Consider the following 25,930-nt stretch of genomic DNA (forward strand, 5'->3'; position numbering starts at 1 on the left):
CAGTGTCTGGCTGAGCAGAGGCTGAAAGGCAGAAGTGGAGGGAAAGCTGAGAATGGACAAGGGTCAGGTACTGGAGGGCCCTGAATGTTCTCGCCATCCTGCAGAGGGTGGTATTCATGTACTCTTTCCCCACTAGGGGTAAAAAGGTCACCTCTGAGGTCCGCAGCTCCATTTGGCGTCTGGCTGGGCCGGGAGGGTGAGTGCAAATAGAGAACATGGGTGGGCGTGAGACACACCAGAGGACAAAGTGTGCTTCACTTTCCTGCTGTTGGCAGTCCCGGGACCCTCCCCGCAGGAGCTGTGGCCTCAGGAAAGATCACAGGGCTGGGGAATCTTCAGAGAGTCACTGACCTCATCATGCCCACCAGCAACTTTCCAAGCTCCTCACAAGAGGTGTGCTGGTCAGTGGTTAACAGCGGGCTCTTGTGGGGTGGCGTGGGGTGGGACAGTGCTTTGTAGCACCTGGTGGTTTTCCTGGTGTAAATACTCCCACTGTGACTGATATCAAGCTACCAACACAAAGTCACTGAACTCAGAGCAGAGGAGAGTCACACTGTTGGCTGTTGTGAGCCCATCTGAGCATGCTCCAGCTGACCACTGCTCCCAGCTCTCCCGGGCCCATCACTTCACCAGTGGCGCTAGCAGGGACCCTGGGGGGAAGGGGCCAGCCACCCTGGGTGTCCCTGAGCCCTGGGGCTTAGTCAGCTCCAGTCATTAGTCCTGCGAGGGTCCCCAGGTGGGTCCAAGTGCTCCAGATATGGGCATCAAGGCTGTCGTCTTCCCAACAGTCAGAAAGCACCAGGGGCCCAGAGATCCTAAGTTAGACCTGGTTCCCAGAAGGAGGTTATGGAGAGAAAGGAGTGCAGATGTGACGTACAGGCTGCAGGCCTGGCCCCAGAGCTTGGTTCCCACAGTCATTTGATTGCCAGCCTTCATGATCACTTGTCAAAAGACCCAGCTTGGAATCTTGTGTCTTCTCCCCCCCCCGCCCCCACCTCTGCCCCTCCTGGGATGGACCCTAAGGGACTTGAGACAATGGCTTGGGGGCTGAGGGTACCCACGAGGAAGTACCACAGGTGCCCTCCTGTGCTGAGGGTGGTGGCTCAAGAGGGATGGGGGCTTCCCACTTCAGCTGCCCACTAGTGCGAGGATCGGGCTGCCTAGGGCAGCAGGCAGCTGGCCAGCTGAGGCCTTTGCCCAGATGTGGAACTGGGTTGGTGAGGTTGAGCCTTGGTAGCCCCCTGGACTCCCCATGTGAGTGCAGGGCCCCCAAGGATGCTCTTGTTGTCCCAAGAATCCTCACCCTTCTCTCCTGGTTGTCCCTCTTTCTTCACCACCTGCTATATAGGTTTTTCATCATCAAAGAGAGCTTTCTTCTTTACTACTCTGAAAGTGAAAAAAAGAGCTTTGAAACCAATAAACACTTCAATATACATCCTAAGGTGAGGGGGCCTCTCCCCAGGGCCACAGTGGGGAGGGCCCGGTGGGACACTGAGGGAGGGTGTTAGGGTGGAGGACTGTAGTCTGTGGTCTAACAGAGTCTGAAGGACTAATCCTTCTTGGGGCACAAGACCCCCTGCCCGTCCTGGGCTGGGCCCCCAACCTCCTGTGCCCAGGAGCCTGCCCCGCCCCGCCTCTCCTTTCTGGGAGAGTTCTCCTCTGGCTCCCAGCCTGGGGCCCTCAGCAGGACCTGGCTTTGGCTAAGGGCTCCCACAGGCCTTGAGTGACCTGGGCTGGGCGGGGTGAGAGCTGCCTGTTCTGGTTCTTTCTCAGGGCGTCATCCCTCTGGGGGGCTGCCTGGTGGAGGCCAAGGAAGAGCCCAGCATGCCCTATGCCATGAAAATCTCCCACCAGGACTTCCATGTGAGTAAAGCTCTCATCTCAGCCCGGGCTCAGCCGGGACAGAGCAGCTTCTCTGGGATTCTCTAGGTTCCTGGGGGCAACACCTCCATTGGCCTGGCCTGGGAGGGGTGTCAGTGCCGTAGGATTGCGGGGTGGGGGGAGCAGCACTGGGCTTGCAGAGGCCTGGGGCGGCCTCCGTGTCCTCAGAGCGGCCTTCTCTCAGGTGCACCGTGGCCCCTCTTCCTGGCAGGGGAACATCTTGCTGGCAGCGGAGTCTGAGTTTGAACAGACGCAGTGGCTGGAGATGCTGCAGGAGTCTGGGAAGGTGTAAGTGCTCCCAGCAGGAGGGCAGCCTGAGGTGCAGAAGGGGAAGGGGTGTGGGCTGGACTGACCCCGCTCGCTCTCTCTGCTGGGGTCCCGGCGGGCATTGAGGGCCCCAGGAGAGGGCAGGGTGGGGAGGAAAATGTCTGGGCCTCCTTGAGGACAAGGCTGTGGGAGTTGGGTAGGGTGGACAAGAGCATCTGTGAGGCGTCTCCTAAGTGAGCTTTGAGCAAAGTGAGCTTTGCTTGCCTAGGGCCACAGGTGGCAGACGTGGACTCCATTTGTCTCCCATTCTCAGAGTGAATCCAGCATCACCAGTAGGACTTGGCTGCCTCCCAACCCCCATCTCAGCTCCCCGGGCCCACCATGAATCCTAGCACAGACCAGAGCTTTGCAATCAGGGTCCACATCACAGAAACCTCCAGCCCAACACAGTTCATTCACACGCAAACCCCGGTCCTGGCGCCTGCCTGTTCAAGCTGGGTCATGCTTTTAGTTCTACAAATAACAGTGAGTGCGTGCCCCGGGCCAGGCTGCGCCGGATGGTGGGCATTCAGTGCTGTAGAAGGCAGCCAGGAAGCAATCTCTTCTTTGCTCAAAAAGTGCTGCTGGCCCAGCCCACGGTGGCCCACTTTGCAGCCTGGGCCAGCCTCCGGGGACTGAAACTGTGTGGGATAGACTGACCCCGCTCGCTCTCTCTGCTGGGGTCCCGGCGGGCATTGAGGGCCCCAGGAGAGGGCAGGGTGGGGAGGAAAATGGGCCTCCTTGAGGACAGGGCTGTGGGAGTTGGGTAGGGTGGACAAGAGCATCTGTGAGGCGTCTCCTAAGTGAGCTTTGAGCAAAGTGAGCTTTGCTTGCCTAGGGCCACAGGTGGCAGACGTGGACTCCATTTGTCTCCCATTCTCAGAGTGAATCCAGCATCACCAGTAGGACTTGGCTGCCTCCCAACCCCCATCTCAGCTCCCTGGGCCCACCATGAATCCTAGCACAGACCAGAGCTTTGCAATCAGGGTCCACATCACAGAAACCTCCAGCCCAACACAGTTCATTCACACGCAAACCCCGGTCCTGGCGCCTGCCTGTTCAAGCTGTGTCATGCTTTTAGTTCAACAAATAACAGTGAGTGCGTGCCCCGGGCCAGGCTGCGCCGGATGGTGGGCATTCAGTGCTGTAGAAGGCAGCCAGGAAGCAATCTCTTCTTTGCTCAAAAAGTGCTGCTGGCCCAGCCCACGGTGGCCCACTTTGCAGCCTGGGCCAGCCTCCGGGGACTGAAACTGATCCCTGCTGGTGGCATGCCCAGAGCCAGGGGTGCCAGGGGTGCCAGGGTGGATGAGAGCTGGCATCCTGGAGAGAAGGGATGGGCGAGTACAAAACACGCACATTCTCTTTCTCCTCTGCCCTTCTGTTTTCACGATTTTGTGTTTCTTCCTCTTCTCTCCTCTGTCCCATCTGCCCTCCCTCCCCAGGACTTGGAAGAACGCCCAGCTGGGAGAGGCCATGATCAAGAGCCTGGAGGCCCAGGGGCTTGGATGAGAGCTGGGATCCTGGAGAGACGGGATGGGCGAGTACAAAACACGCACATTCTCTTTCTCCTCTGCCCTTCTGTTTTCACGATTTTGTGTTTCTTCCTCTTCTCTCCTCTGTCCCATCTGCCCTCCCTCCCCAGGACTTGGAAGAACGCCCAGCTGGGAGAGGCCATGATCAAGAGCCTGGAGGCCCAGGGGCTGCAGTTGGCCAAGGAGAAGCAGGAGTATTTAGGTTGGCTGGAGGGACGGGCTGGGCTGACGCTCCCTGATGGTAGCACTTCAGGGCCAGGGGCTGTTGGAGGACCCAGCGGGGGTGTCTTGAGTGGGGCTTAGCGGGCTCCGAGGAGCCAGACACCAGCTTGGAGCCTGGAGAGCTTTATAATCAATGTCCTGTTGGCCAGCATGACAGGAGGCAGGAGAGCCTGGTGGTTTGGGGCCTGGGCTCTGGGCCCAGCTTTGTCACTTATCGACCAGCTATGTATGTCTTCAGGCAGCACAGCCTCTCTAAGCCTCAATTTCCTCTTCCCTGAAATGGGGACAGAAACAGTCCCTGGCTGTTGGAGTTGGTATAGGGATGAGTTACGTGAGAAAATGCCTGTAAGCACTGTCAGGCACGCAGTAAGGGCTCCATAAACGGAGTCGATGTGGTTGCCTTGCCCTGGACCCCAGATCCCGGGCTTGACTCCAGCTCTCACACCCCAGCCCACTTTAAACCTGACCACAAGGTTCCAGGCCCTTGTGCCCTGACTGGCTGGTTAGCATGCTGTTTGGGAAGGAAGAAGTTGAGTCTGAGGTTCGGTCCTTGTCCTGGGACCCTCTTCCCTGCCTCCTCCTTAGACACTTGGGGCCCCAACACTGGTTCCCCTTTGCCTGCTCCAAACCCATCAACCCCCAGGACTGCCCTTCCCCACGAGGCAGACACGAGTGCAGAGACTCCCTTGAGCTTCCAAGGACAAGGCTGTCCTTGACTTGTGAAGGCGCAATGCAGGGACAGTGACAGGAGGGAGGGATGCAGCTCCCACCCCAGGAGCTGGCCCCACCCTTCGGCTGGGCCGGTGCGGCTGTGCTGACCTCTTCTGCGGGAGATGCCGGGGTGACGGAGGTGACCGCGCCATCAGCCCCTCAGGACCGGGTCTGGAGTGGGCTTTTCCTGAGGGTGTGTGTGTTCCCTTTGGCAGACAAACTGATGGAAGAGACGGAGGAACTCTGCCTGCAGAGGGAGCAGAGAGAGGTAGGCGCCCACGGAGGCCGCTCAGAATTGCTGCCCTTTCCCACCCCTGCCCTGTCCATGGACCCCTACAGAGCCAAGGTGTCCTAGCTCATGTTCCTGGCATTCAGGGGTGGTGGGGGGAGCTGTGCACCCAGAGAACTGGCTGGAAAATCTGACCGCAGAGCAGGGAGGCCAGTGAGATGACAGTGCTTGAAACTGGCCGTAGCTTCTTGGCAGGGAGTGTATGTCTTCTAGGTGACGTCCTGGAGAGGAAAGGAAAGGGGGAGGTGGCCACCTGCTAGAGAAAGAGCCACCCCGAATGTTATTAGCTGCGTCGGTAGGTAATGAGCTGCTTGCCGTTGATGATAGTCACAGGAGGCTGGGTGGCCTCTATGAGTCATGGGGGGTTTCTGGCACCGTAAGAGTGATTGGGTTGGATGATCTCAGGGATTCCTTCATTCTCAAAGTGTCGATAATGCAAGTCCTGAGGGGACCAAGCATTGGCTTGAGGCAGCCTTATGGGGTGAAGGAGGCCCTTGCTTCATTTCAGGGTGGGGAGCCAGTAAAGTCCACTTCATTTGGAATCTCCGTGCATCACTGGGACTTGCTTGTTCTGAGGAATCATTACTTCCCCCCGGAAGGGTAGGGTGGTGGTTAGCAGTGGGGGCTCTGGAGCCAGGTTGGCTATGTATTGGACCTTCACCACTTCTAGCTGTGTGACCTTGGGCAAGTTACCTAACCTCTCTGAACATCAATATTCTCACGCGAACAATAGGGATAATAGTCCGGCTGGCGTGGCTCAGTAGTTGAGCATCAACCTATGAACCAGGAGGTCACAGTTCGATTCCTGGTCAGGAAACGTGCCCAGGTTTTGAGCTTGATCCCAGTGTAGGGCGTACAGGAGGCAGCCGATCAATGATTCTCTCTCATCATTAATGTTTCTTTCTCTCTCTTCCTCTCCCTTCCTCTCTGAAATCAATAAAAATATATTAAAAAACAAAGTAAAACAATGGGGATAATAACTGAACTGATCTTATTAGGGATGTTGTGAGGATTAAGTGAGATGTTAAATATAAAATGCTTGGTACATTGCCTGGCCAGAGTAGCTCAGCTGATTGAGCATCATCCTGTGCACCGAAAGGTTGTTCAGGTCCCAGACAGGACATGTACAAAGGCAACCAATCAATGTTTCTCACATCAATGTTCCTCTCTCTCCTCCTCTCTCTCTCTCTCTTTCCCTTCCTCTCTCTAAGCATGTCCTCGGTGAGGATTAAAAAATAATAATAATAAATAAATAATAAAATAAAATGTTTGGCACATAATGTGTGCTTAATGAATATCTGTGTTTGTTAGTGTTACAATCAGTTGTTATTAATTATGGACCCACCTTGCACGTGAATTGCCTGAGGCCCAAAGCTGCAGGGTGGCTTGCCCAGAGAACCCCACAGAGGGAGGCCACTGCTCTTTGCCCAGTTGCCTCTCCTTGTCCTCTCCCAGGCCAGTCACAGGGCTGGGCCATCAGCCTTGGCTCAGCGCCTGTCTCTCGACCTGACTCTTGCTTACTCCTCACCCTTCCCAGCCTCCCCTTACTGGTCTCTGAAACCGGCCGTACAGTCATGTCCCCATTATACCCCAGACATTCCCAGTCCCTGGCCCAGGCCAAGTGCTTCATAAATGTTTGTGGAGTGACTCAGTGAATGAACATGTTTTTAACTTTAAATAATTTTTTATTTTTCAATTATAGTTGACATACAATATTATACTAGTTTCAGGTGTACAACCCAGTGATTAGACATTATATGACGAAGTGCTCACCCTAATAAATCTAGTACTCGTCTGACACCATACATACTTATTACAATATTATTAACTATATTCTCTATGCTGTACTTTACATCCCTGTGACCATTCTATAACTACCAATTTGTACTTCTTAATCCCTTCACCTTCTTACCCATCCCCACAACATGTTCCCATCTGGCAACTGACAAAATGTTCTCTGCCTCTATGAGTTTGTTTCTATTCTGCTTTTTTATTTATTGATTTATTTTTTTTAGATTCTACATATAAGTGAAATTATATGGCATTTGTCTTCCTCTGTCTGACTTATTTCAGCACAATAACCTCTAGGTCCATCCATGTTGTTGCAGATGGCAAGGTTTGATTCTTTTTTTATGGCTGAATCATATTCCACTGTATATGTACACTACTTCCTCTTTATCCAGTCATCTATTGATGGACACTTAGGTTGCTTCCATAGCTTGGCTATTGTAAGTAATGCTGCAATGAACATATGGATGTATATCTTTTTGATTTAGTGTTTTGGGTTTCTTTGGATAAATACTCAGAAGTGGAATTGCTGGGTCCTCCTTTGTCTCTTTGTCTTAAAGTCTATTTTGTCTGGTGGAAGTATTGCTACCCCAGCTGTTTGTTTGTTTGTTTCTATTTTCATGTAATATACTTTTCCATCCCTTTACTTTCAGTCTGTGTATATTTTTCAATCTGAAGTGAGTCTCTTGTAGACAGCATATGTAAGGGTCTTGTTTTATTATCCATTCAGCCTCTACTAGTATACATCTTTTGGTTGGAACATTTAATCCATTTGCATTTAAAGTAATTGTTGATAGATATGTATTTATTGCCATTTTATTATTCATATTTTTATCTTTTATCTTTTTATTTTTTTAATATATTTTATTGATTTTTTACAGAGAGGAAGGGAAAGGGATATAGAGTCAGAAACATGGATCAGTTGCCTCCAGCACACCCCCTTCTAGGGATGTGCCCACAACCAAGGTATATGCCCTTGACTGGAATCGAACCTGGGACCCTTCAGTCTGCAGGCTGACACTCTATCCACCTAGCCAAACTGGTTAGGGCCTTTTTCTTCCTAAAGAATACCCTTTAACAATGAATGAGCATTTTTTATTTTTTTTATTTTACATTCCATCTTGACTAATCCAGTAGGACAATTCACCCTCATTTTTCTTCCAAAATTTTATCCGCTATTCTTGCCCATTTATTCTTTCAGCTGGACTTCAGAATCATGTTGTCAATTAACAACAGTAAAAAAAATCTAAATTCACCCTGGCCAATGTGGCTCAGTGGTAGAGCATAGCCTGTGCTCTGAAGGGTCACAGGTTCGATTCCCAGTCAAGGGTGCGTACCTGGGTTGCAGGTTCGATCCCCTGCCCTGCTCGGGGCAGGTGCAGGAGGCAACCAAATTAATGTGCCTCTCTTCCATTGAGATTTCTTTCTCTCTTTCTCTCTCTCTCCCCATCCCTCCCTTCCACTCTCTCTAAAAAATCAATGGAAAAATATCCTTGGGTAAGGATTAAAAAAAAAATCCAAATCCAAACAAACAAAACTCCCAAATCAAAACCTGTTGAGGCTTTGTGTTCGGATCGCATGGGTTTGAGGACTGACATGGTGACAGCAGCGGTCGGGCCTCCGTGTTTCCAGGTTCTCATTCTAGGTTCCGCTGTAGAGTTTTTCCATGCCATTCTGTACATTTTGAGAAGTGAGCCTTCTGGTGGATTATCAGCGATTTAAAGACAGGTAACTCAGGAAGCCAGGGGATGGGATGAAGTGACAGACACAGCCACTGGCAGGGAGAGAGACAGACTTATCCATCAGAGAGGCTAAATCTGGGGCAGCAGTCAGCCGCAGGAAAATTTAGACACTCTATCTAGGTCTTTAGCCAGGAAATGAGGACAGTGGGGACCCACTGCACACAGGCCTCGCTTAAAGCCATAGTACGCTGAAGGAGGGAAGCCTATCAGCTGTGAACTCCCTGGGTTTTGGGTACAGAATGTGAGTGAGCCTCACTCGGGGCCCAGCTGGTTCCTGAGGTGAAGGCTGCTCTGGGCAGGCCGGAGGGAGAGCACTGTGCCCCGGCTCGTAGTCCGGGTCAGCTGCCTGCTCCAGATCAGGAACAGAACTCACTGAGTCCTTCTGTCAAGGTTTTTCCTTCCTTCACTTAATCATCCATATAATGGATCTGCCTGTCCCCTGCACCTTTTCCCTGTCCACTCCAGGTCACGGAGATTGTCTGGCTGTGCCTTGTGCCACTTAGAAAGGCATTTGGGACAATGGCCCAGTGATGAGATGGAGATTCTCTGGGCTCTGAGAGGCTGCTTGGCCTAAAGGTGTGGGATCAGGAGACCCAGATTCGAGGTGTTTTTGTTTGTTTGTTTGTTTTGTGTTTTTTTAAGATATATTTTATTGATTTTTTACAGAGAGGAAGAGAGAGGGATAGAGAGTTAGAAACATCGATGAGAGAGAAACATCGATCAGCTGCTTCCTGCACACTCCCTACTGGGTATGTGCCCACATCCAAGGTACATGCTCTCGGCCAGAATCGAACCTGGGACCCTTGAGTCCGCAGGCTGATGCTCAATCCACTGAGCCAAACCGGTTAGGGCTGTTTTGTGTTTTTTTAAAATATATTTTTATTGATTTCAGAGAGGAAGGGAGAGGAATAGAGAGATAGAAACATCGATGATGAGAGAGAATCATGGACCGGCTGCCTCCTGCACGACGCCCCCCAGGGATCGAGCTCGCAACCCGGGCATGTGCCCTGACCAGGAATCGAACCATGACCTCCTGGTTCATAGGTCAACACTCAACCACTGAGCCATGCCAGTCGGACATCGAGTTTCAACTCTACCACTGACTGTATGGCCTGGGGCAAGTTAGTCTCTCGGACCTTCAGTTTCTCCATCTGTGATGCTCTGATAACAGTAATGGCTGTGCCTACCTAGTTCCTGGGTCGCCGTGAGGCTCAATGAAATAGAAAGCAGGGAGTGCTTGGTGAACTGGCAAGGCCCATGCAGATGTGTACTGTGAGATGGTGCAGCCCTGACACCTTCCATGTAGCAGAAAGGGCATGAGCAGAGAGTGCAGGGGCAGCCAACCTGGGCTCATCTGCCCAGGGCCAGAAGACCATGTTCTTTCTGAGTCCCAGGTCCCTCTGGTGTCCCTGGCTCCTTGTGTTCTTATCTCTCTCACTCCCCGGAGGAGGGCAGCCTGCCTATTTTTTCTTTTTTGGCCGAACTGTGAGTGCTCAGCCTTGCACATGAGCAGGCTCATGGGAAATCAGAAGTGCCGAGGGGCAGTCAGGCAGGGTTCTTGCTACCTGGGGTGCTCCAGTCAGAACACAGTCTCTTGGAGTCGGAAAATACCTCCACTTCAAGGTGAGGCTCTTTGCTGACCTTCCTGATGGATATTGATCCTGATCCTGTGACCGTTACCTTTGCATTATGTCTCCGTTATTTGAAAGTTCTTTCTTTCATTGAGCTGGGATTTGCCATCCAGTGACTTCTTTCCAACCTTATACTCCTGCAACTTAAGTCAGGCCCAAGAGTCAGAACAAACACTGTATGATGGAGAAAGGCTTTTGCTGAAGCAGGTCTTGGCTGACCTCAGCTGTGGCAAGGTTGCTACAAGCACTCATGCCATCCTGGGCTGCAGAACAGAAGGTTCTGGATGCTCCAAGTTTATAGGTTGGGGGTTTCACTCTAATCAGCATTCTCGGGCTGCACCTGGACATCGGCTTCATTTAGGAGCCGTACAGGTGAAATGAAAGGTGGAAAAGAAGTGAGCAGCCGGGACGGAGAGTGTCTTTCTTTTTCCTCTTTAATACATAACCTTTTACTAATGGTAGAAATCATGCTCTTTGTGGAAAACAAACTTATCCTTAATCTCACCATTGACAGACAGCTTCTGTCAACTTCTCTGTGTTTCTTTTCAGTCTTTTAAAAATGTATTGTGTGTGTATATATATATATCTTAAGCTTAATAGGATCATATCAGATATTCCGTTTTATGGCCTGCTTTTTCATTATACCTTTATTAACTTGTACATCCAGCAATTTTTCATGTCATTCAGCATTCTTTGAAAACATCTGTTGTAGTGACCATGTACTGATTCGTTAATATGTGATGTTTCATTTAATTAATCTTCTATTTCTGGACATCTCGGCTGTTTTCACTATTATAAATTACACCACAGTGAACAACCTTATATATCAATCCTGATCTACTTTTATAATTATTTCTTTTAAAATTATTTTTATTTTTATTTATTGATGAGAGAGAGAGAAAGAAACATTGATTTGTTATTCCACTTATTTATAAATTCATTGGTTGAATTTTGCATGTGCCCTGACTGGGGATCAAACCTGCAACCTTGTTGTATTGGGAAACTCTCTCACCAACTGAGCTACCCAGCCAGGGCCTCTAATTATTTCTTTTAAAAATATATATATATTTTTATTGACTTCAGAGTGTGCCCTGACTGGGGATCAAACCTGCAACCTTGTTGTATTGGGAAACTCTCTCACCAACTGAGCTACCCAGCCAGGGCCTTCTAATTATTCTTTTAAAAATATATATATATTTTTTATTGACTTCAGAGAGGAAGGGAGAGGGAGAGAGAGGTAGAAACATCAATGATAAGCGATTATCATTGATCAGCTGCCTCCTGCATGCCCCACTCTGGGGATGTGCCCTGACCAGGAATCGAACCGTGACTTCCTGGTTCATAGGTCAATGCTCACCACTGAGTAACACCAGCTGGACTAATATCTTTAGGATAGATTCCTGTAGGTGGAATTACTGATGCAAAGGGCAAAAACCTCTAAGACTCCCGATTAGATGAGCTAGTTTCCTGGAAACACATTCCCTTAGGGGGAAAAAGATTCCTGATGCCTATTGCCAAATTGCTTTTCAGAAACTTTGTACCTATTTACCAGTACACTCTTATTAGCAGTGTGTGGACATTTTCATGGCATTTTAATAATTTACTTTCTCCCATTTTCAATTACAAAAGATATCCCAGCCCTGGCTGGTTTGGCTCAGTGGATAGAGCATCAGCCTGTGGACTGAAGCATCCCAGGTTCAGTTCCGGTCAAGGGCACATGCCTGGGCTGTGGTCTCAATCCCCAGTAGGGCCCGTGCAGGAGGCAGCTCATCAATGATTCTCTCTCATCATTGATGTTTCTATCTCTATATCGCTCTCCCTTCCTCTCTGAAATCAATAAAAATATATTTATATATAAAAAGATATCCCAGTGTCATGGTAAGTACAGGGAAATATTTGTAAGTCAGAGTCCTGGAGAAAGGGGCTCTCCAGGGAGAAGAAACCAAGGGTGTGGGTGGCATCCTCCAGCTGGGTCCTGGGTGACCTCTTCTGTACCATCAGAAGCCAGGTGCCTACAAGAGCCGGGTGCCTATTAGGGCCAGCTAGCTTCCCTGGTGGTTTTTCAGGTCTAAACTCAGGGATGCTTGCAGCCTATAACTTCCCCGATCCCCTGAACAGCCCTCCCACAGCAGGCAGAGGCCACAGAGAGGTTTATCATCACTAGCAGTACAAGCTAGTGTCAGCTACTGAGGATGTATCAAAATAGAGGTTTTTCAAACTTTTTGAAACTCTGAACTTTTCTTTCATTAAAAAGGGGGGGGGGTTACAAGCATAAAATTTTAATTATATTTATATTATGTCTATATATGGCTGTGTCTACTGCAATGACACAAATCTCCAAAATATTGGTGGCTTTGAATGGTGACCATCTATTTCTCACTCAGCTACCTGGGTCAGCTGGGGGCTCTGCTCCACATCTCCTCTCAGGGATCCAGGCGAATCAAGCCTCCATCGTTTGCAGCAACAGTGGCTACCATGGAAGGGGAAAGAGAACATAGCGTGTCAGGCCCTGTCTCTTAAAGGCATCTGCCTGGAAGGGACATAATTCTGCTCACATTCCATTGGCCTTAGCCAGTCCCATGGGCCCGCCCAGCTTTTGCAGGTACACGGTGGCTGTGCGGTGTGCCCAGAGGGGCATCAGAATGCCAGTGAGCAGCCCTCACGGTGACCATCAGTGAGCCACACCAAGAGAGACAATGATCAGAAAGAAAAACTTCTTTGGGTAAGAAGCTTGTGGTGACCATCAGTGAGCCACACCAAGAGAGACAATAATGATCAGAAAGAAAAACTTCTTTGGGTAAGAAGCTTAGGAAAGGAGGGCTTGGGGTTTGGAATCAGATCTTCCCTTTCCTTTAGGTTTTATTCTTTCTCTGTATCTCTCAAAGCCAATGGCAGCTTCTCCCACCAGCCAGCCCCACTCCTAGGTGGGGTTTCCATGATCCTTGAGAACAAAGCCCCTGGGTGAAAAATGAGAGTATCATTTGGAGCTAGAAGATGAGAAAGGAAGTGGATCTGGAAGTAATATCCTTCCACAGTGTGAAATGTGGAGGAGCAAAGCAGTCATCACAAACAGGCTTTGTTCCAGCCAGGCTTCACTTGAAGTGTACCCCCAACACCCCCTGCCATCGGAAGTCAGAAAACAGGAGCCCTGAGGCCACATGCTTGATGGGAACACCCTTGCGCCAGCATTCCTGGAGGGACTGGTTGGGCCCCTGGGGCCAGAGTGTCCTGGGCTTCTGGCTCTTCTGTTCCCTTGGAGCTGAGTAGAGGGGAGGCTGCAGCCACCTGTGCTCATTGCTTCGAAGATGCTGTGAGAAAAAATAATGACTTTTGGGGTGGGAATGGCTTCTCTTTGCCACTTCTAATAGATGTCACTTCAAAGATCTTTAAAGGAAATACATACTCCCCACTCTATCCTCCGGGACTTGAGGGCCAGACAATGTGCCTTAGGGTGTGAGTGCCATCTAGAATTATCATCGCGTCCAGTCACAGGAAATAATGCTGGGATCATTTCTAAACCCTGCCTTCAGCTTGCTGAGTGAGCCCAGGTCATCACAGGTTTTGGTTTGGAGACTGTGTCATTGAGGAGACCAGGGCTCAGCAGAACTCAATTTCATGTTTGGTCCAGCGCATGCCCCAGGCTGTGCTGAATCCCAGAGGGTCCCCTGGGTTAGAGTGGGGGTTCCCTTTGCTGCCGGTGACTCTTGCTTCTCTCTATTCTCTTCAGGAGCTCGAGCGCCTTAACCAGGTGCTGGAGGCTGAGAAGCAGCAGTTTGAGGAGGTGGTGCAGGAGCTGAGAATGGAGCAGGAGCAGATCAAGAGGTGGTGGTGGTGCCGCGGGAGGGCGGTGCATCTGGGCTAGTATGGCATCAGGAACCGCGCTCCTAGTCAGCCCTGGGGAGGCCCCCGCTCAGGAGGTCCTCTCTACTTGATGACTTGGTTTGGTCTATCTTCCCAATGCTCCAGGCCTCGGGGTGTGCCCAGAAAAAGCTGTAGTTCCCACACAAATGGGCCACTTCTGCCCACTGAGGCATGAGGCCTGGGCAGGTGCAGACAGGCCTCCCCCAAGCAACAAGCCCTCCTGCCGCTGTCAACCCTTCCTTTCCCGGGGCAGACAGGACAAGCTGGTCTGCAGGTGCCATTAGCCAAGATCCCCAACATTCCCTGTCTCTCTTGTGCAATCCCTTCACCTTCTGGCTAGTGATATCCCTTGGGATCTTTAGTCCTGTGCATGGTGTACAAACCAGTTGCACATTATGATCATTTAACAGAATTAGAGTCTCCTAAAGGTAGAGCCCAGGTATCCATATTTTTAAGAAGCCCCCAGGTCATTCTGATGCAGCCTATTCAGGAATGTGGGGACCCCTGCTCTGGGGACGGTGATGGTGATATGATTATCCTCATCATTATCAATCATTAGTGATAGCCCAGAAAGACCTTTCTTGCAACAATCTTACAAAGGAAGTCATTTGATATAAAACTGAGGGAGGGAGAAGCTCAGAGAATCTTACCAAGTAAATAGCCAAACACCTGCTCACTTTCAGAATTGTGCCAGACCCTGGAGTAGAAGACTAGTCCTCTCCCTGAAGATGTGGTGGGGAAAACCAGACTGACACCCGGGAAACATCAGCACAATAATATATAACCAAGTGCTCGGAGGCACGGGGCAGCCCTGTGTTCCAGGAACTAAGATAGATGCATAATCCTGATGGGCTTGAGCGGAGATTGGACTGAGCTGGGCCTTGAAGATGGATTTGGAAAATTGGGCAGGAGAAAGGGAAAGACATTCCAAGCAGGAGGAGGGGAGACCAGGTGTAAAGACCTGAGGTGGCCCAGGCTTGTTAAGAAAGCAACAAGAGTTTGTCATCCCAGAGAAAGGCCTCTGCCATGTCCCATGTCAGTGTGTGGGTTCTAGCAGGGACAGCAGGGTGAGACCCCTATGTTCCCCAGTGCTTCTCTGCCTGTGGGTGCCCCTGGGTTTACCCCACTGACAAATGCATGAGTATCGAGAGCAAGTGACTTCAACCCCACTTGGCGGGGATCTCCTTTCAGCCCGGGGTCCCTACATCTGCTGGCAGGACCCAGCCATGCGGAGGGGCTGGCCTTCCCAGGACCCCACTGAGCCTTATTGGGAGGTGAAACAAGCTATTCTAGGTACAGAGGGGACAAGGAGGGGTGAGGCCGCCATACTCATACCCTGTGTCCCCACAGGGAGCTAGAACTGACTGCAAGATGCCTCAAGGGTGTGGAGCAAGAGAAAAAGGAGCTGAGGCACTTCACAGAGTCCTTGCAGCAGACGCTGGAGGTGAGGGGCCGCTGGCGGGCTGGTTGGTGAGGCCGCGGGATACTGTTTTTTCTAACTGTTTCCCTAGTTACTGAGTCATCTGCAAGGGTAACAGGGCGCCAAAGGGCACTGACCTAAGGGACTCTTCTCTGTGGATGTTTGGGAACTCTAGCCGACTCAAGTTTGCCCTTGCTATGACCATGGCCTCAGGAAATCCACCTTCTTCAGTGCTTACATTTTTTTACAGATGGAGGATTGATCAGGATGGGAGGCGGGCCGCCCACCACTTCCTTCTTGTGGCTCATTCATTGAGCTGATCCGGGTGAAATTGAGCAGGAAGGGAAATCGGCTGCCAGGTCACCTCCATTTGATACCCACAGAAACTGGGGGTATGTCCTTGGCATGTGTCAAGGACAAAGAGCCAACTCTCCAGGATGGCATGCAAGTGCAGACTCTGGCCCCAGCCTCTCCTCCACTGTTGCCCTCTGCTGCCCTTCCACACCCAGAGCAGACACCGCCCCCTATCCCACATGCCCCCCGGAAAGCAAGTGCTCTCATCCTCCACACCTTTGCCCATACGGTCCCTTCTACACATGTCCTTTCACCTCTTTTTTGCCTGGAGAACTCTTTCATCCTTCTCAGGTGCAGACAGGCTTGGACATCACGCTGGTCAAGCTTCCCTGCCTCTGCGTAGCAGGAATTTGCCCTGAGCTCTGGGCTCCCACAGCACTTTGTTATGGCACTGAACGCACGAGGCTGTGTTTTCTAAACTGTGAGCTTCACTAGGCAGTGTCTTAAGGTCTTTGCAAGCCCAGCACTTAAAGTGAGCTTGGCATGTCAGGGGGATCTCAACGTTTACTGAATTAATGAACTGCCTGGCAGACTGCAAGGGTTTCTTGTCTCTCTTCGCGGACTGGGGCTTTGTTTGTGGTGCCTTTATTTGTTTACCTTTCTCCATTTCATATCATAGGAGGTGGTTCCCTTGAATGGTTTCAACTCCAGAATTTCCGGGATGTGCAAGATCCCAGTCTGATAAATGGGGAGAACATAAACCAGCTCTTAGTCTGGTCCTGTTGGGTGTTTTTCACGTGACCCCAACACATTCCTTCACTTGCTGCTGGAGGAACAAGAACCCCAGAGGGTCATGGTGCCCTTGGGTCTTGGTGCCCCCTGGTTATAGTTGGGTCACTTCCCCTGGAAGCCTCATTGGGCTCCTCGCTGACTCTCTCGATGGAGGGGTAACCTTGCCATGTTGTGAGGAAGGAGATCTTGGTTGGCCTTTTACCTCAAGGGAAGAATGGAGACATTCCAGGTGTCCCTCATACAGGACTGAGAGTGGAGGGCACCACTCCCTGGAATTGGAAGGCAGGTGAGGGAAACCATGGTGGGGAGCCTAAATTAGGCTCTTTCTCTTCCTTCTCTCCCTTCTTCCCATCCCTCCATGCCAGGAGCTCTCCATAGAGAAGAAGAAAACCCTGGAAATGCTGGAGGAGAATGAGAACCAACTGGAGACACTGGCCAATCAGAGCGAGCAGCCCTCTCCCAGTGGGGGTCTCCATAGCAACCTGAGGCAGATCGAGGGGAAGATGCAGCAGCTCTTGGAAGAGAAGCTCCTGGCAGAGAAGCGGTGAGGAGCCCTGGACCCATGGGTCCATGATGGGCTTTGGGGATCGGCAATTTCCTTGAACTGGACACCTGGACTTTCGGGTTCTAGTTGCCATTGCCCAGATAGGTCACTCACTCCCTTCTGCCCAGGACTCAGTTTTCCCACCAGGCAAATGGGAAGAGAACCTTCGCTACCCAGAACTGACTGGATCATTATCTCTTGCAAAGGTGTGAGCTATACAGACACTCACTAGGTCCATAACAGTGCTTTGTGGCCTGCTGGGAAGGTCCTCTTAGATCCCTTTTACAGACGAGGACACTGAGCCTTGAGAGTTCTAGGACTTTCCTGAGGTCACAGAACCGGCAAGACCTGGACCCAGGACTGAGGTTTTCTGACTGTAAGACAGGCTCTCCTCACCTGACCACACTGCTCCCCTCATCACCTGGGTGACAGCACCCAGAATGTTTGGGGGCTCCTGCAGCCTGGGCCTCAGATTTCTTCAGCCAGTTCTCTCTGAGGGGCTGTCCTCCCAGTGGAAACCCCCTTTGGTGAGTGAGCCCTGACTGAGTGCCTTTCCCGGGCAGGATGAAGGAGAACGAGGAGCGCTCACGGGCCCTGGAGGAGGAGCGTGAGTTCTACTCCAGCCAGTCCCAGGCGCTGCAGAACTCGCTGCAGGAGCTGACAGCACAGAAGCAGCAGGCCGAGCAGGAGCTCAAGGTGCCTCCCCTCACCTCCCTGCACTTTACCAGCAACTACCTGAATCATCTCTGCCCACCTGACCAGCCAGGGGCAGGGATGGAGCCACGAGGGGAAGCAGTGGGCCTGCCACTTCTGTGGGGCACCATTGCTGGGTGTGGGGTCGAGTCCAGGCCATCTGGGCAAGGGTGTAAGACAGGAGGCAGGAGGTAGTAACTTCCACCCACGTCCAAAGGCGAGAAAGCCCACTCGAGTCAGGGGTCATCAGGCAAGGCTTCCAGGGGAGATGGCAACTGCCCCTCAGAACCCCACATCTCTCCTTCCCTCTCCCTTCAGGCCGAGGTGAAGGTCCGTATGGACCTGGAGAGACGTCTGCGGGAGGCCGAGGCGGCCTTGAGGAGCCTGGAACAAGGCCTCAACTCCAAGGTGCGGAACAAGGAGAAGGAGGAGAGGATGCGGGCTGACGTGAGCCATCTGAAAAGTAAGCTCTGCCCTCGGTGCCCGGCCCCTCAGCCTGTGGACAAGGGCTAGTGCCCCCACACAGGGCCTGGTGTGCATTAGATGGTCTATCAGTGGTCGGCAAACTCATTAGTCAACAGAGCCAAATATCAACAGTACGACGATTGAAATTTCATTTGAGAGCCAAATTTTTTAAACTTAAACTATATAGGTAGGTACATTGTTATTAACTTAATTACGGTACTCCTAAGGCTTAGGAAGAGCCACACTCAAGGGGCCAAAGAGCTGCATGTGGCTCTCGAGCCGCAGTTTGCCAACCACGGGTCTAGATATTCATGGAGTGTCTCCAGGTTCCTGCCTGCCAGCATCTTCTTGATGCTGCTTCCTTTCAGCTGTAGGACCTGGGGAGGGGGCAGGGGAGAAAGCCTGCAGTTCTGCCCCCTCCAGCAGGTGGCTCTGGTCTCCCAAAGGATGGGCTCTAAGGGTTTCTCGATTCCTGGCACCTGGATCCTGGGCGGGGCGGGGCGGGGCGGGGCAGGCCGGCAGGAGGGGAAACGCAGTGAACTTGGGCGCAGGGTTCTTCGAGGAGTGCATCCGGAACGCCGAGCTGGAGGCCAAGATGCCGGTCATCATGAAGAACTCCGTGTACATCCACAAGGCGGCCACGCGCCGCATCAAGAGCTGCCGTTTCCACCGGCGCCGGTCCACCGCCTCCTGGAACGACAGTGAGTGTGCCCGTGGGGTGGGGATGGTCACAGGCCGCAGTGACACAAGGGAAGAGGGCAGGGTGGGAGGGCTGGCCCAGCTCTGAGGCCGGACAGTGTGGCCTTGACCCTGCCCCACCAGCCTTGGGCTTTTCCCAGGGTTAGGGGAGCCGTGGGTGGGAAGGGGCTGTGGGCTGGGATTGGGGGCAGGGCCACGCCTTGTGGAGGAAGGACTTCACCAGCGGTGGGGCCATCGTCTCCCCAGTGAAGCCGTCCCAGTCCTTCATGACCTCCCAGCTGGAAGCCAACAACATAGAGGAGCTGAAGGAGGTGGCCAAGCGGCTGAGCCGAGACCAGCGCTTCCGGGAATCCATCTACCACATCATGGTGACTCAGCCCGGACCATCCTCAGCGCTTCCTCTTCCTCGGGGTGGAAAGTGATGGCTGTCCTCCCGGCCTCCCGGGTCTTTCCTGGGTGGGGCTGGGAAGACGTGCAGGGGGAGGCTGACTACCTGGCTTCTCTCAGCTCTCCTCTGGGCCTGCGCCTCACCCTCAAAGGACAGGGATGCCACCTCCCTTACCACCCCTACCCCAGACCCTGCCCTTGGGTCTATGCCAGGCCCGTGCAGGCCCCAGCTGGGTGCTGCCCGGTTGTCAGGATGAGGCCAGGAAGAGGCCTGGTTGCATGTGGAGGCTTGTTTTCTCGGTTGGGGAGTGAGGTGGGCAGGCCCACAGCTCTCTGTCGTGCCCACTCTACCTCTCTGTGACTCGCCACCTGCCCGTCCTGGTGTGTGAAGGCCTCCCCTCCCCACCTTGACCCTTGCTTCCTGGGGGGCTTCCTGACCCTCTCTTTGCTTCAGCGACCCACAGACATCCCTCAATTGGGGGCCCTCGCGTTGACCACATTGTGAGGCAGGAAGAAAGACCTAGGGCAGCAACTCCAGGTACATGGCACACTCCACCCCACAGTATCACCTTTCCTGAGGTTGGGCGCTGGCTGTGGGATCACCCGCTCACTCCCCTCCTCACCCATCTACAGCCTCAGACCTATGAGGGTGATGCAACCCTCACCTCCCCCCTGCATCCCGCCTGCTTAGGTACGTAGGGCTCTGGGCCCTGGCTGGGAGCTGGGGCAGCAGGGACAGGGAGAGCTCTCCCAGAGGATGCAGGGCAAGTCAGGGAGTGGATGAAGGCGGCCCTGGCTCCTTCACTATCTTCTCTTGATTGAACAGGGAGGCAGCTCCCTCTGGCTACAGCAGCCCTGCTGGTCCGTGGGGTCACAGACCACTCCCTCCAGCTGACCCTGCTTTGGTGGCCTTACTCCACCTCTCCCTGCAGAGGCTTTACCCAGTGAAGCAGTGTGACCATGAACCCTGGAAGATGGGGGCCTGGGCCTGTGACATGGCCAGTAGCCATTGGTTGGCCCCAAGTCATCAGGGGTGAAGCTGAAACATCCATCGCAGCTTTTGTGGAAAACCACCACCCTCCATGAGGCTGAGGCTGTGTGTGTCCCTCACCCATGGACAGTCTACCCAGCTCTTCTCCCTCTAGAACACCCTTCAAAGCTTCCTGAGTCTGTTGGTCTCTCCAGAAAGGGGTGTCTGTGGGATCGGGGTGCTCAGGGACACTGGTGGTATGAAAGGTGCTGATTCTCTGCTGCTTGGAAAACCAAGTGAGGAGCCCAGCCTGAGAGAGAGTCAGATGGCTGCAGGGGAAGTCCCGTGAGGCGCAGGTCCCTGGGGAAGAGGAGTGTTGCTGGCTCGTGTCCACTGCTCTGTGCTCAGACCTGCCTGATGAAACTAACCTCAGTGGTCCCTCCTCAGGGGCGGGTGGACTTTGATGGCTTCAGCCAGTCTCTTCGGAGTTTAGTGGGGGACGGAAGGGGGAGGCTTCAGAATCAATGCATCTAAATAAATCGGAGTCTAAATGTAAAATCTTTAAACATGTAGAAAGCTGCATAAACCTGCAAATAACTTATCTAATATGTATGTAGGATGGACTTTGAAATGAGGGGGAAGGTTGATAAAAGCAAGATTACTGGTTTATTTTTTTTGTTTCTTTGTTTTTAAAGAATTAGATTAATAATGATTTGCTCTTGGAGAAAGATCTTTTGGAAACTTTCAAATGATTTCCCCCTGTCCCTCCAGGCAAATTATTAACCAGAAAGGAAAATGTTTTTCCATGCACATTCAGCAATTCCTAGTTTCTTTCCTTCTGTTTCATCCTGTACTTAACCGTGCCTCAGGCAAAAATCTTGGTTCTCTTCAACCAACTGGTCAATTCATAAGTATTTATTTGTTAAAAAGTCACTATGTACCTAGCACTGTAAATAGAAAAAGAGCAAAATACTATATGAAAATATGCAAAGGTGGAAATTGCTTACTGGAAATATATTGATTTGATTTTTTTTTTTAAAAAAAACAAAAAAAACAAAACCCCTTATTCCTTGGCCCATAAAGTGTTTCCTGCAGTATTCCTTGTGGTTGGTCATTGCTGAAGAGATGTTGCCACCTGCAGGCCAAGTGTTGAATTACAGAAATGCTGGCTTGTACTCGGACATGCACCCACGTTTCTGGGCATATGAGGAAGTACTCCCAGCTGCTGCACCTCCTAGGACTGGCTTCTAAATAATTAACTGAAAAATATGTTCCCACCCGAGGTCCTGGATGTCCCCATGTAACAAGGGCTATCAGCTGGGTGTTCTGATTTGAGCACAGACCACGCTTTGGTGTTGTAATCATGTAAGGAAGAGCAAGAAATAGTAATGACTGGTTTCTCCTGTGTGGTTTATTTCCGGATGCAATAGATGATCTGTCATCGTGCCGGGACTGCCTTGGTTTGTGCTGTGTCTCAGAAAATTAAGAACGGCTCCCCCGTTTGCTATCCTAAGTGTTCCAGTTTGGATGAGAGTTCCGTGGTCATCCGCTTTCCCCCGATGATATGTTAGTGGGTGAAGCATGAGACCTGTAAAATATGGGGTTCTGCCCCTGGGAAGGGTCCACTGTCTGTACTTGTCTCTGGAGGATGTAATTCTTGCCCCCCACCATCCTATCCCACCCACCTCCACAGGACCTGGGCAGCCTGTGGGTGCTCAGATACCATCCCCATGAAATTTGGAGCCCCTCCTCAAAGAGGAGGAACAGAAGCTTGCTCAAGTCTCTGGGTGTGTCGGATTTGGTGTAACTAGATACTAGAAGGTAGTTCTTCAAACCCACCAGATGAGGGGGCTGCTCTGGAGACCTCAGATAAAGGCCAGCAGCCCCTGGGGAAGCTTATGCTTCTGTGATGAGCCAAGATGGTGCTGTTCAGACCCTTGAACCACTGCAAGGGTTCCCCAAAGTGAGAAACCCTGCAGGTTTGGCAGGGTGGGTGTGGGAAGCTGTGAATGTCCTTTGAAGGCGCTGGGAGAAGATACGGTGTTGGGGAAGCTGCTGACTTCTCTTATCTCACCCCACCCCTGGGGATGAGGGGAAAGGAATGTCCTTTGAAGGCGCTGGGAGAAGATACGGTGTTCTTGACACATGGAAACAGACCCACTCCCAGACATCTAAAGCAACTGGTTATTCAAACTGCCTAGCAGGTGTGGATAGGTGTGATGTAATGTTTCAGATTCAGTTCCTGGCTCTTTGCACATCCCTTCTCCCCTTCCCTTCCCTAGACTTGGGCTTCCACTCATGAGCTCCCCTTTCCATCCTGCTGGGTTAGACGTGCTCAGGGGCAGTTCAGGAAGCACTCCAAGCCCAGGAATCCTAGGGGTTGTGGGTCAATAAACTAGATCCCCTTGTGGTGAATTCTCCCTGCACTGTCACTAGTGTCTGCTACAGTCTGGCATCCTGTGTCCCTCTGGCTCTGCCTCTGGGTGGGACTGGACAGTCAGGCAATCAGGTGGGGAAGTTGGAAGGAGACAGGGCTGCTCAAAGGCTGGACTTCAGGGCCCCCTCAGGGATTCCAGGAGGTACCCAGGTAGTAGCAGAGCCAGCTGGAGTGCCTTTGGGGCTCCTGCTCTCTTTGTACTCCGCCTTACTTCCCCTGGAGGATCTGACACCTGCCTCAGGGCTGAGCCCTGCTGTGAACAGACTCAACTGCCCTCTTATCTTATGGCTGATGGGCCTCAAGGGTCACTGACCACAAGGAGAAACTCCTCTTGCAGAGCAGTGACCTTGTCCACCAGCAGCTTAGGGGAGGAAGCTGCCACGCTCTGCCTGCTGCTGTGGGAGTGGAAGAATGGGAGGTGTGTGTGTGTGTGTGGGGGGGGCGGGTTCTGAAGGTAAAAGGTCAGGCCTTGGATTCACCTCTTTCCAGCTGTGGCTTTTGCGGTGATTATTTAAAATGTCTTATATATACAGCCCAGCCGGCGTGGCTTAGTGATTGAGCGTCAACCTATGAACCAGTTGCGGGCTTGATCCTCTGGGGGGCATGCAGGAGGCAGCTGATCAATGATTCTCTCTCATTGATGTTTCTATCTCTCCCTCTCCCTTCCTCTCTGAAATCAATGAAAATATATATTTAAAAAATTAAATGTCTTACATATTCATAAAATTCTTATTAAGTAGGATATACACCTCAGATCTCACCAGCTGCTCAGAGCCCCTACAGTTCTGAAGCTGTGTGATCTGGGAACTTGCAACCCTGGATTCAATAGAACATTCTGGCTCAGGCTGGATTTGGTGCCATGCTGTTATCAGATGAAATAAAAAAAATAATTTTTTTTTAGTTTAGAGGTGAGAATAGGAAAGAGACTGGTTTATCACCACAAGGTCGTTGTGACTAATGGCTTTTGCTTGGAAGGCTTTCCTGGGAAAGGAAAGGTATCCATTCTCGTGTTCACCCTGTTGTCTGTGACCATCTGTCAGCATCACTTCCTTTCATCTTCATTCAGTAAATATTTACCAGGATTCTGTCATGAAGTCAAGCACCGACCATGTGCTCATCCCTATTGCTTATTGATGTGTTTTTTTTTATTGTGGTAAAATATACATAATATAAAAGTTACCATTTTAACCGTACAGTTTAACAATGTAAGGCATATTTACATTATTGTGCAACCAACTCCAGAACTTCTCATCTTGCAAACCTGAAATTCTACATCCATTAAACTACTCCCTGTTTCTCCCTACCCCCACCCGCTTGCCACCTCCATTCTACTTTCTGTTTCTGTGACTTTGACTACTTCAGTTACCTCGTGAAAGTGGAATTGTCATTATTTGTCGTGTGTGTGTGTGTGTGTGTGTGTGTGTGTGTGAGACTAGCTGCTTATTTCACTTAACACAATGTCCTTGAGGTTCATCCATGTTGTAATTTACTTTTATTACAAAAATTTTATTGGTTTTTAGAGAGAATGGGAGAGGGAGAGCGAGAAAGAAACATTGATGTGAGAGCTGAGCAGCTGTCAGCTGCCTCCTGCATGCCCCCTCCCTGGAATTGAGCCCAGCAGCCCTGGCATGTGCCCTGACTTGGAATCCAACCGGCAACCTTTCAGTGCATGGGACGATGCTCAACTAACTGAGCCGCTTGGGCCAGGGTAGAATTTCCTTCCTTTTTTTTTGTTTTTGTTGTTTGTTTTATTTTTGCAACAGAGATCAGCTTTTATTGAATGTGTTACAAAAGAGCTAATTTAGTGAAAAAGACCAAAGCCCTTGTCATCATTAGACTCCTCAAATTCTTTCTTTGCTTCCACTTTCTTCTCAGCTGGGGCAGCAGCGGTGGAGGGGGCAGGACCAGGGTCCCCCAGCCCCTACATTGCAGATGAGACTCCCAATGTTGACCTTGGCCAGAGCCTTTGCAAACAAGCCTGGCCAGAAAGGTTCAGCATTTACACCAGCGGCTTTAATGAGGGCGTTGATCTTATCCTCCGTCACCGTCACTTCATCGTTGTGCAGGATCAGGGTCGAGTAGATGCAGGCGAGCTTCCAGACTGAGGCCATGGTGAGGGTGAGTGCTGGGCGAGCGCTGCCGGGAGCGGTGCTAGTCTCCGGAGGGCCTCACCCCAACGCAGGGCCTCACCCCAACTCGGCCGTAGCTTCCTCAGAAGAACCCAGCACCTTACCGGCAGCTGGAGAAAGGGGGCAAATTTCCTTCCTTTTTAAGGCTAAATCATATCCTGTCACTTTTCAAAAGAAAAATTGATTGAAATCTTATTTTTCTGATGAACTGCTGGCCAGGTGAGAGGGGCACCTGTCTTAAAGGATAAGAATCACAGCGCGGGGGAGTTGGGTCCCTGCTTCCCCTTTCCCAGGTTTGTTCCTCACCATGGCCGGTGTCAAAGCTTTGGTGTCACTCTCCCCTCCTCCCAGCAGATGGCAGCATGCTCTGAGCTGGGCCAGCAAATTCCAGTGGGAAAGAGCTGTAGCTGCTGGAGAAAGGGGGGAGGGGGAGGGCATTGTGCCGCCGCCGAGGCTCTGCATTATTTGTGTTGAATCTCCCAGTTATTCTCTCCTTTAAGATGTGAAACAAAAACCTTCACTTCAACCATCATTTATGAAGAGTCTTGTATACCAGCACTTTCACATTGACTTATCTTTTTTGTTCTCACAGCATCCCTCTCCTTGATTTATAGATAAATGAAACCCACAGAGGTTAAGGGGTTTGCCTAATGTCACACAGCTTCTATGTGGAGGTTCAGGTATTTGAATTCAAGGCCAATGTGCTCTTCTCTCCTCTCTTTCCTTCCTCTCTCCTCCTCCTCCTCCTCCTTCTTCTTCCTTTCTCTCTCTCTCTCTCTCTCTCTCTCTCTCTCTCTCCACACACACCCCTACCCGAGAGATGTGCACATATGGTTTATCTTGCCTGGGGCTACACAGCATAGAGCCCAGGAGAAATTCCCAGAAACAGGGAATTAGGGAGCTGCCAGGCCAAAGCTAAAGTAAAACTCTGAAACTCATCATCATATCTCCATAGGGACCAGAAGGAAGAGGGATCCAAAGTTCTTCAGGGGATAAAAGAAATCAAACTGAAGAAACTCCCAAGTTAAAATTTCCATCATGATTTCACTTATATGTGGAATCTAATGAATAAAATAAACACAATAGAAACAGCAAAAAAGGACCAATGTTCTTTCTAGCATATACAAGTATCCAAAT

General features: G+C 51.1%; 1 protein-coding gene and 1 pseudogene across 1 annotated transcript; one reads left to right on the forward strand and one right to left on the reverse strand.

Annotated features, from left to right (window-relative positions):
- The first annotated feature begins 215 nt into the window (after window positions 1–215).
- PLEKHD1 (pleckstrin homology domain containing, family D (with coiled-coil domains) member 1) lies at window positions 216–21,324 on the forward strand. Its single transcript, XM_005877938.2, has 15 exons — window positions 216–219; window positions 369–393; window positions 1,349–1,442; window positions 1,774–1,863; window positions 2,093–2,169; window positions 3,630–3,678; window positions 3,879–3,921; window positions 4,868–4,920; window positions 13,830–13,924; window positions 15,314–15,407; window positions 16,835–17,013; window positions 17,577–17,709; window positions 18,025–18,169; window positions 18,723–18,872; window positions 19,117–21,324. The coding sequence occupies exons 1-15, from the start codon at window positions 216–218 to the stop codon at window positions 19,290–19,292; spliced, it is 1,407 nt and encodes a 468-aa protein (XP_005878000.2). The 3' UTR covers window positions 19,293–21,324.
- Window positions 21,325–24,450: 3,126 nt separating this feature from the next.
- LOC102238936 lies at window positions 24,451–24,814 on the reverse strand (annotated as a pseudogene).
- Between the last annotated feature and the right edge of the window lie 1,116 nt (window positions 24,815–25,930).

The sequence above is a fragment of the Myotis brandtii genome, unplaced genomic scaffold (assembly GCF_000412655.1).
Source record: "Myotis brandtii unplaced genomic scaffold, ASM41265v1 scaffold536, whole genome shotgun sequence".
Classification (NCBI taxonomy): domain Eukaryota; kingdom Metazoa; phylum Chordata; class Mammalia; order Chiroptera; family Vespertilionidae; genus Myotis; species Myotis brandtii.